The sequence below is a fragment of the Triticum urartu genome, chromosome 2A (genome assembly GCF_056163025.1).
Source record: "Triticum urartu cultivar PI428250 chromosome 2A, HENAU_Tu73, whole genome shotgun sequence".
Taxonomy (NCBI): domain Eukaryota; kingdom Viridiplantae; phylum Streptophyta; class Magnoliopsida; order Poales; family Poaceae; genus Triticum; species Triticum urartu.
In genome coordinates this window covers 377,869,149-377,879,904 of record NC_141874.1, presented here as the reverse complement: position 1 = coordinate 377,879,904, position 10,756 = coordinate 377,869,149, and the positions used below count along the sequence as shown (strand labels likewise).

Here is a 10,756-nt window from a genome sequence, read left to right as displayed (position 1 = left end):
ACGTGCGAGGCATGGTCTCCAAGATACGGCTTCTGCATGTTACACATGCTACCAAGAGGAGGACACAACAGACCATATCCTCGCTGGATGCGTCTACGCGAGACAAGTTTGGAATGGCTGTTTCCGGCTGCTTCAAATCAACGTCCAAATTCCAAGCTCCGAGGATACTTTCATGGTGTGGTGGGACAAGGTGCGGAAGTTCTTCCATGGAAAGCTCAAGAGAGGTTTTGATTCGCTTGTCATCCTGACCGCGTGGCACTTATGGAAGCAGAGGAACGCTCGGGTGTTCAACCGCAATGATCAAGTCCGCTCGGAGACCAACCTTGTTCATCTCATACATGACGAGATCAAGCTTTGGAAGAAGGCGGGCCTAGGAGTTGAGGGGTTAGATCCTTTCGTGAGAGAGTGGGCTTTTGTGTTTTTTTAGGAGTAAATGTTTTCATGGTAGGCTTCTTCGTCTAACCGCGAAGTCTTATACAACTTTTTTTTTTCTATAAAGATAAGGTACGCCTTTACGTACTCTCAAAAAAAATCTTCAAGGGAGGAGGTCGCGACAGAGACGTCATGGGCATTTCCAGGATACGGCTAACGTTTGTTTGTTCCACTGATGCCGGCACGGAACGGAGAGAGAGAGACCTTGGACCGGTTGGAGGGCTCCCGTCGTCGCCGTGATGAACGTCTGACAGCGAGCGAGCCAGTTGCCATCGGACATGGATTGACCGACGGAGGGAGTACGTAGGAGTAGTATGTGCCGATACGATGCGACGCGCTCCCGCTGCTGCTTGCTAGGCTGTTGCTGGTACTACGGCGGCGGCCGACTAGCCTAGCCGATGACGCTGCGGCGCGGCGCGAGAGAGTGATGGGCTACTCGCTACTGGTGTGGCCGATAGAATGGTACGCCCCTACCGCCTCGTTCCGCACACCTCCCTCCTCCTCCTCCTCTCTCATAAAATCGGGAGACCTTTCCCTCCCTCCCTCCCTCCATCGTCTCCTCTCGTCCTACTCACACTCCACCTCCCCTCTCTCCCTCCCTCCCTCGCCGCGCCGTGCTCCCTCCACTCCACTCCCATCGCCCCAGGGCGCACACGGGATCGCGCGCAGATCTGTGCCCCCCATCCCACGCGCTCGCCTCCCACTCCCCGCCTCCCCGCGGCGGCCTGCCTGGCTTAATTTCGCCACCAATGCGCTCTGGGTAGGGCATGAGAGACACTGGCGGCGGCTTGCCGGCGGACCAATTCACATCCGGATGGAGCTCAGCGTCGCCGCCGCAGCCGTGGAGCTCGGCAAGCGGGGCCGCCCCGAGGACCAGGACCACGACCAGGAGCAGGACCACGGGGATGCCAAGCGGCTGGCGCTCGTGCCGTGGCCGCCGCACCAGCAGCACCCCTCCTCGCGGATCTACCGCGTCTCGCGCGGCTCCGGCGGCAAGGACCGCCACAGCAAGGTCTACACGGCCAAGGGCATCCGCGACCGCCGCGTCCGCCTCTCCGTCGCCACCGCCATCCAGTTCTACGACCTGCAGGATCGCCTTGGCTACGACCAGCCCAGCAAGGCCGTCGAGTGGCTCATCAAGGCCGCCGCCGCCGCAATCGACAAGCTCCCCGAGCTCGACGCCGCCGCCTTCCCCAACCACCCGGCCTCAGCCTCAGCCAACAAACAGTCTTCTGCTCTTCACGCGGAGGCCGACGGCTCGCAGCTCCAGCAGCAGCAGCTCACCAGATCGGGCTGCAGCAGCACGTCCGAGACCAGCAAGGGCTCCGTCCTCTCGCTCTCTCGCTCCGACAGCCGCGTCAAGGCCAGGGAGCGCGCGCGCGACCGTAGCGCCTCTGTGAAGGACAAGGACGACTCGGTCACCGCCGCCGTGCGCCGCCGCGCCCCCTCGGCGCAGGCGGCTTCCTTCACCGAGCTGCTCACTGGATTGGCGGCCGCCACCCCAGCTGTTGCTCACCACAAGCAGCACAACTCGTGGCAGCAGATGACCGCGTCTGCCACCGCGGACTACCTCGGCTTCTCCCAGCCAAGGAAATCCGGGCACGGGATGCTGCACACCTTCGCCTCCCCGGCCCCGCACCTGGGCAACATTGCGCCCGTCGCCATGTCCCCGGCGCAGCACTTCAGCTTATCAGCCGGCGGCGGCGATTCGCAGACGGACATGCCGCACTTCTCCTTCTCGCAAGACCACTACATGCCCGTCCATGCGGCGCCAGCGTCGGCTCCGGCAGTAGACTACAGTCTCAACTTCTCCATGTGCTCGGGTCTTGTGGGTGTCAACAACACTAGGGGGACCCTTCAGTCCAATTCGCAGCCGCACCTCTCCGGCCACCACCACCACCAGCAGCAGCTCCAGAGGCTGTCTACTCCACTGGATGCTCCGCACATACCCTTCTTGTTCAGCCCAGCCGTCGCGGTGGCCTCCCCCACCACAGCGGAGAGCCACTTCGGCGCGGCGGCCGCATTGCAGCTCTGGGAGGGGTTCCGGCACTCCGACATGAAGGAGAAGGGCAAGAACTGATCAATGGCTGTGCGCTTCTTTTGGATGCTGGTAGGTGATGAACTCTTCCAAATGCATACGCTTCCTTTGCTTTTTGGCTGCTTGTGTTTTTAGGCCTTTGTTTAAGGGTGGGATGCTTGCCCATTGGCTAATTTGTTATGATTATCTCACCCTTTTGGTGGTTCTCGAGGTGGCCTTGCGCCCCTAAATCCCGTAAAACACTCGGCCTGTTCTTGTGCAATTGACGAGTGTCAAAGCTTTAGGGGGAGGGAGCATTAGGCTGAACTTTCCAACAGGTGTCAATTCACTACTCACCGGAGAGGGATCTGTTTTGGTGTTCTGTTCCCCCCAACCATTATGTCACAGGGGACAGGCCAATCGCACGGTTTCTGGTTACCCGGCATTGTATTTTTAATGCCTTAAATTGTAGTAAGCCCAGGCTACGTTGTTCTAGTATTGCATGAAGGGGGTCAGCTATATGAACAAATGCACTAACAGGAAATACAGAATGGATAAAATGCACTAACAAATGCACAAATGCACTAACAGGAAGGGGGTCAGCTATATGAACAAATGCACAAATGCACTAACAGGAAATACAGAATGGATAAAAGATTTGTCATGTAGTCTAAAAGCATTTCCTGAAGGGCTTTTACTAGGTTTATTAATTGTTTAGGTGTAAGTAGAGGCACAGTCCAGAATTTCTTTGTAGATGTTTTTTTCTTCTTATTCAGAAGACATTGAAATGTCTTCAGCAGAGCTGAGTATTCAACCGTAACTAAAGTGAATTCATGTGCATATCATGACTGATATTTTCCTTAAAACTGGGTTTGTACATCTTAAAGTGAAACTGCAATATTTCATTCAACTTCTCATTTACTCTTAACTGAAATGCTTTGAAACTTAACTTGAAGAGTATAACTATATTTCTTTTTGTCAAGAACTTGGAGACCCAATCATCCCTCATTTGTCTGCGTCCGCAGCTGCCCCCCTCATATCAGAACCCCCAAATCAACATAGCATAGTTCATAGATCGGGGGCCACACGGATTGTGAGCTCCTCGTACGACTCCGTGGGCGTCCCAATCCACAGGGTCGTCGGCAAATGAGGAGCCGCTGCCGGATCCAGCCAAATTCCGGCGAGGGAAGGGAAGAGGACGGGGAAGTGAAGCGGACGAGGGACTGTGAGGAGAGTGGAAGTGTCTAGTGCCTAGGGTTTGGTCCAGTTGGAGTTTTAGTTGGGTGGGGGTGGGCCGGATCCTACGTGGCCGCCACGTCAGGACCTCCCTGTATTCCGTCCCACATGTGGGCTGGATATGAGGGGTGCCGGACGTTTGGGCTGCGTTTGAGGGGTCCGGTTGAGTGCCTAAATTTGGCCCGGGCGGTGTCCGGGTTGTCCGCCCGGGCGTTTAGGGGGGGGGGGGGGGGGGGGGTTCCGATTGTAGATGTTCTTAGTATCCAAGTAAGGTATTTTTTTTTGGGAGTTATTTTTGTATAAGAGTTTCATTCAGTGTTCATAGCCTTCTGTTGGTTGAGTATTGCAATGTTAGAGACGGGCCATAATGGTAGACCAGTCTATGTGTTGTTAAGCCATTGTGCTAGACTGCTAGTGGTGGATGGTTAGAGTTTCTGTGCATTGAAAAGAACCATAGAAAGGAGGCAAACTACATTATGCATTTCCTGATCTGTGGTAAATAAGAGATACTCCCTCTGTTTACAAATGTAAGATATTCTAACTTTTTTCTGAATCGGATGTATATAGACACGTTTTAGTGTGTTTGTTCACTCATGAGTCCGTATATAGTCTATATTGAAATATCCAAAACATCATATGTTTGTGAACAGCGGGAGTAGTTTCTTGGTCTTGTTGCTAGGTCTAACTTTTAGGTATTCGCTCAAAATTATCTCAGTGTGTGGTATACATAGACCAGTCAATAAGAAATTTATCTTGTCGAAGGACAAACCATACAGCATAATCTTCTCAAACTCTAGCTTTTCAAGACAGTACTAACTACAAAAAGTCAATTATTGATATGAACATGCGGTCAAAACATGATTACTCTTCGAAAGGTTCACTGTGAATCTCCAAGTGCTAATCCTGGAGTACTTAAAATTACACTAATTATGACAAAACCACATTTTGACATAATAGAACATCATTCACACCGTTTATATTTGTGTCACATGATTCATGGAGTCTTACCTCATTTTTGCAGTGCCTTGTTTACATAGTATTATGTATGTAATCAGTCCTTTTATCTGTTGAATAAGCCATCATAACTCTTCAGCCTATTGCTTTGTGAAATGTATCATACTTGTGCTAAAACTCTTTAGTATGATAAATAAATCCAGAGATATGAGTGATTAGGTCCTAAGCGCTTTTGAAAACCTCTTAAGTGAGCTAGCATAACTTAGTTGTTTACTCCATTCATTTGCCATCAATAGCCTTTTGCATTTTAGCTCATATATGTACATAAATAGCATAGTGAACGGTAACAAATATGTCCATAGCAATCTTTTGCATGGCTAGCATGGTAGTGCCTGTTAGCCTTTTGCATTTTACCTCAGATTTGTACATAAATAACATACTGAACAGCAACCAACATGTTCATAGTAATCTTTTGCATGGCTAGCGGGGCAGTGCATGTTCTCATTTGAGAACAAGAAGTGCCTCTACAGTCGTTGAAAGTAACACCAGGCTGGGTAAAGTGAATTTTTTCCACCCACTTGTATCTCCTTCCTATACCCTCTTTCCTTTTTTTGAAAAGGGGCATATATTAATATCGCGGAGATACCAATTACACCCAACGCAATGTCCTGACGACATTACGGAGGCACACAGCCCAAAAACAAAAAGAAGAAGAAGAAAGAAAGATCCCTCTAGAGTGATCAATTTCTTGTAACCACAACACGAACCACCGCCAAGACAACACCCGAAGTCCAAATTCTCCAAAAGCGACGCCTCCAAGAAGGAAATGGTGCACAAGCGCCGTTGTCGCCCGATCATAGATCTTTGGTTTTCACCCTGAAGAAAATCCGCGCTCTCAAAACAATGTCTTCAACAAGGCCACTGCCAGGCACAACCAATTAAGGCCAGACCTTGGGTTTTCACCCTGAAGAGCAGTTTTAACATGGTCCCTCTTACCCCCTCTTTTCACATGAGAGGTAAGAGTATAAAATAGATCTTAGCCGTTGATCTCATCAATGAATGGCTTGATTGACTCTTACCTTCTTACCTCACATGTAAAAAAAGAAGGTAAGAGGGACCATGTTAAAATTTGCCCACCCTGAAAGCTAAGACTCTGTACTCCTCTTGTGCCGCCGCCCCACTTGCCGATGCCGCTGCTATGAGTCACGAACCACCAAACAAGTCCTCATTGCCTCGAAGGCTCGATCCGCCATTACTAGGCCTCAGACCTCTGCCACCATGACGTTCTCCGCCACTGTCTTCACCATGAAAATCGAAATACCGACATGTCCCATAATGTCAACAGTCAACGAAGCTTCGCGTCACGCCCTCCTGAAGCCACACGGGCTGAAATAGGGGCGCACACGACCAAATCCCATCCGATCCAGCAATCTACAAGCGCTAGACACCCAATGAAGATCTCCGGTGGAGCCTTCCGGAACTCATCAATAGGCTAGATCAGTGAGGGCCGGCATCAAGCAGAACACCATCTTGGCGCTAGAAGACCCATAGGACCACCTCCTTTATCCAAGCAAAACCAGCAGGGCCCCACGCCGCCGGTCAGAACAGCGGAGGAGAAGGAAGCCGCGGCCGCTTGCGCGGACGCGTCGCTCGCCGCTCCGGATCACGCCAGCCCATGGCCAGAAGAGCCACGGCAACCAGCGCCTCGATCCCCTGGCGGCAACCGAAGGGCAGCGATGAGACCATGACCTAGGGATTCGAAGGATACCCCAAATCCAGTCGCCTCTACCGCCAGATCGTCGCCACAGGGGATCTCCGCTGCCACCCCGACGCAAGGGCGCCGTCCTGGCCGCCGCGCGTAGACTACCACCACCGCCGCCCAGCAGCTCCTGCGAAGGCCTCCAACGCACCAGCAATCCCAGCCACCTTCGGTAGCTGGGTCCGCCGCCACCACGGCGAGGGCCGGCGGCGAAGGGAATCAGGGAGGGGAGGACTTCTAGCAGCGCGAGGCTTCCGCCCCCGGTGTCGCCCTGGGGTGCGACACGGAGGTGCAAGATGCGATCTGGGCCGGGCGCTATAGTAAGTTGTGTTCAATATTGACACGGATGTTTACAATGCTATAAGATGTACACTTACAAAGTTTGGTGCTAAGAATATGGCCGTATGTGTTCTGTAGAACACAATCAAATTGGTGTGAATAATATGCCATTCAAACATGCACAATTTGTTATTATGTGTAGGACATGAATCATAACAATTTAGCACATTTTTCTTGTACGTCTTATAGCATTTCAAAGAACCATGATTTTTTAATTCTTAAACTTTTGGTAGTGGGAAAGGAGATAATATGGGGTGGAGATACAAGTTGGTGGAGATAAGCATTTCCGCTGGCTGGGTGGCATGGTTGTACTTGTACATATCATTTGGAACTTACAGTTGCATCTAGATTTGTTTAGTTATGTTTTGACAAATGACATACTTAGACCAGTGGGAGACTGAGTTTACTGAAAATTGTTCTCAATGTTCCTTTACCTTCATAGTTGCAGCTTGGCATTGTTAGAATCTGCTATCAGATTCATAATGCGATATAGTAGAGGATATCATTGTAAACTGTCAAGATTATTTCGTTGTTATAGAAGTTTCTCGTAACTTGCTTTTTTCCTCCAGTTCTGCATCAAGTACCATGTTTCACATATGCGTGATGTACTGCTGTGATATACATGCAAATGTGATAAATGCCACTGCAAATTAATCATGCTATCACAAAAGGTCGAGTTAGTCATTTTATAGCAGAGCCCTGATATTTAATGTTCGCCTTTATTGATGCTGTATAAAATTCTAATGGAAGCTACTACCTCCGTCCGGGTTTATTGGCCCCCCTTGTATTTTGAGCCAGACTTTGACCATCTATATGACTAACAAAATATAAATTATATGTTACAAAAAGTACACCATTGGATTTGTATTTGAAAGAGCTTTCCCATCGTATAATTTTTGTGACATATAGTTTACATTTCATTAATTAAACTTATAGGTCAAACTTTAGCACAAAATAAGAGGGGGCCTAATAAACCCGGACGGAGGGAGTAGACCTTTAGATCTGATTGAATTTGTTTTCCCCTTCCTTATTTCTAGAAAAGCTCTCCTCCACCTGGAAACATTCTGAGCATTTAAAATGATCTTACCTAAGGACTTGTTTATCTTGCCTTGAAATTAGGCTTATCAAGAAACTAGGGGTAATCAGCTTAAAGGTTGCTCATTTTCTTAGCTTAGTTAACTACAACTTAGGTCCCATTTGTACATAAGATATGCATAGTGGGTGGGTTAACGCGGTGTACTTGCTGGAACTAGAATCTGTTGTCCCCAAGATCTTTAAAGCTGTTGTTCACCACGTTCCTCTGGGCTCCCATAACATATTAGACAATATGGTAGTCCAATGCTGTTTTGAAGTATATATTGGCATTATGCTGAAAATGGACCTGACAGGTGAAGTTTTATCTTCTGTCCTGGTAGAATAATCCAAAGAAGATACTCCCTCCGTCCCAAAATGTAAGACTAGTTTTGACACTATGATAGATAGTGTCAAAAATGATATTACATTTTGGGACAGAGGGAGTATGTTTTACTCACCAATATAAATGCCTAACTGTGCTGCCATTGCTTTTCTTAATTGATGCTCCTGAAATTGTTTTGGTGCTCTTCTACCAAGATTGACCAAATGAGTGTTCTGCTAAAGTAAAAGTCATATAGACTGAAATATCATAGGTCAGCCTTTGTATGCCTGTTAGTACTGCAAACTATTTGAGTGAAAGATCTGAAAATATGTAGCACAACGTATGTCCACAGTTGTGATGATGATAGGTGCAAGTCTTGATCTTTTCATTACATAATTTGTGTTCTTTTGAGCTTACATTGTGTAGCATCTCTACTGTAGATTTGTAAGTAGCTTTCTCCTTTATCTGATTGATATCATAATTGTTTGACAGGAAGTGAAGACGGCCAATCATCATTTGGACATCTACCATGGTCATCGAAGAACCTCATCATCGTTACTCAGATGATCGTTTGCTTTCTTTTTACTCCATGTTGTTGTATTAATCTTGTTTGTGGAGGTGAGGGTTCCTGAGCAAAAGCTTGCTGGATTGCCCTTGCCATGCTTTGCACTCTAGAACTTTGTCAACTGATGCACGTACGCCGCCCTGAATCGGCAGCTCTTTTGACATTGTTGGGATGAGTTATCCCCCGTCAATTTTTCTTGTTCTCCGTTGTGTGCTGTGTGACTGAACTCATTGATCCAATCTATAAGATGAACTATGTATGTTGTGTGACCCTCTCTCTACCTTGTGCTGAATATGGTTCGCTGAAGAGGTGTAAAATGTACCTTTTTTGCAGTGTTTTATTTGTATTGCTCAGTGATGTATCTGCAGCAAGTGTGCACTAACTGAACTTGGTCAACACTGTGTTGCTGCACTGCTGCAGGCTTCTGTTATGTTAATTTCAGCTTCAAATATGGTTACCATTTGAGTAGCTTGTGAAAATGCAGACGCAAGTTCTGAACAAGACAAATTCTTACTCTTGGTTTTCCTCTACGGCATTGCGTTGTTGCTCATGCCTGAGATACTATTGAGGAGCATTTCTATCTTGTTTTTAAGCAAATGTGATGTTTTATGTTTATGCAAACTGGGTAAAAAAACGTGTCAAGTGTCTGGGAAAGAAAGTCTGAATCTTGAGTGAACAGTATATTTTATTTGGGTGTTGTTTGTTTGCTGTGGCAGACTGATGATAAAAGCAGGTATGCATTTCAACTGAACCTGCCTTCTAGCATGCCTGCAAAAAATCTAATATAGTGTGCGTTGCTGACAACACCAAAAATGTGAAGTCTATCCCTCCACTGCGTGCAGAAGCTGGAGAGACGGTCAAGACATCAACTTTTAACCATTGAGCAGGACACCAAAAATGTGAAGTCTATCCCTCCACTGCATGCAGAAGCTGGAGAGACGGTCAAGACATCAGCTTTTAACCATTGAGCAGGCTGCAGCTTCAGGCTTGTCCATACTTTGGGCAAAACAAATGTTCTGAAGGTAATTTATTTCTATCTTATCACAGTAAACAAGCAAGAAAAGGAAGATTGAAAGCTTAGTGCATATATTTATTGTACTACAACCTATGCTCTCTCTCGCGACTACAACCGCGACACCACCCCACCTACCACATCCCGCCGCCGATCTGCTCGCAACGGCGAATCCCCGCACCCCGCACCACGCCCCCCATGCCACGCAGCTCCAGATCCACCTGCTCGCCGCCCCGTCCGGGCTCGACGGTGCCGTACCTGCCTCCCCCCTTTGTGTACCGGGCCTTCCCGGAGATGCTGCGCCCGATTGGGTCGATGTCGCCGGCGACGCTGCGGGCGACAAGGGAGCGGAGATGGACGGAGAGAGCCATGCGGATCCGGGACGACGCACCACCTACCTCCTATGTGTTCGGGAGTGGAGGCGGCTGCATCAGAAGGCGGAGGCGGAGCCAGATCCGGAGATGAAGGTATGGGCGTCGTGGGGGATCGAGACCTATGGCGACATCACGGATCAGGAGCTTCTCAACCTGGCAAGGAGGATCTACTTCGAGGGCAGCAGAGAGGAGAAGAGGAGGATGCCGCATCCGTCAGCCCCTCCGAAGGATTTCGTCAATTGGGCGAGGGCAGAGGCCAAGAGTGCAGATCCACAGAGGCGCGCAAAGGCCAAGAGTGCAGATCCACAGAGGCGCGCAAGGTGGGAATGCATAGAAGGGAAGCTACCATCGGCACCGCCATCGGACTCGGAGGAGGTCGACCCTTGGCCGTACCTCTCCCCTACTCCGGCAACAGACTGAAAATTGACCAGATCTGCAACAGTGACTCTCTTGGACCTGAGTGTCACGAGTGGGGAAAGCAATTTTGGCTGGGCATGGCAACGATGGATAAGGTTTGCGAGCAGAAGCGGCCTGGAGGTATGGATAGTGTGTTTCTCCCCTTCTCTGCTTACCACTCCCACCATGAGTGCGCCAGGAACGCAGTCGGATTCAGAAAGGGAAGCAGAGGAGAGATTGATCATGGAGCACATCAGATGTCTGTTGAGGGACCTG

At 49.1% G+C, this 10,756-nt stretch overlaps 1 protein-coding gene across 1 annotated transcript; it reads left to right on the top strand.

Moving 5' to 3' along the window:
- Positions 1–822: 822 nt before the first annotated feature.
- On the top strand, positions 823–8,967 carry LOC125537369 (transcription factor PCF6). Its single transcript, XM_048700675.2, has 2 exons — positions 823–2,542; positions 8,626–8,967. The coding sequence occupies exon 1, from the start codon at positions 860–862 to the stop codon at positions 2,510–2,512; it is 1,653 nt and encodes a 550-aa protein (XP_048556632.1). The 5' UTR covers positions 823–859; the 3' UTR covers positions 2,513–2,542; positions 8,626–8,967.
- Positions 8,968–10,756: the final 1,789 nt, after the last annotated feature.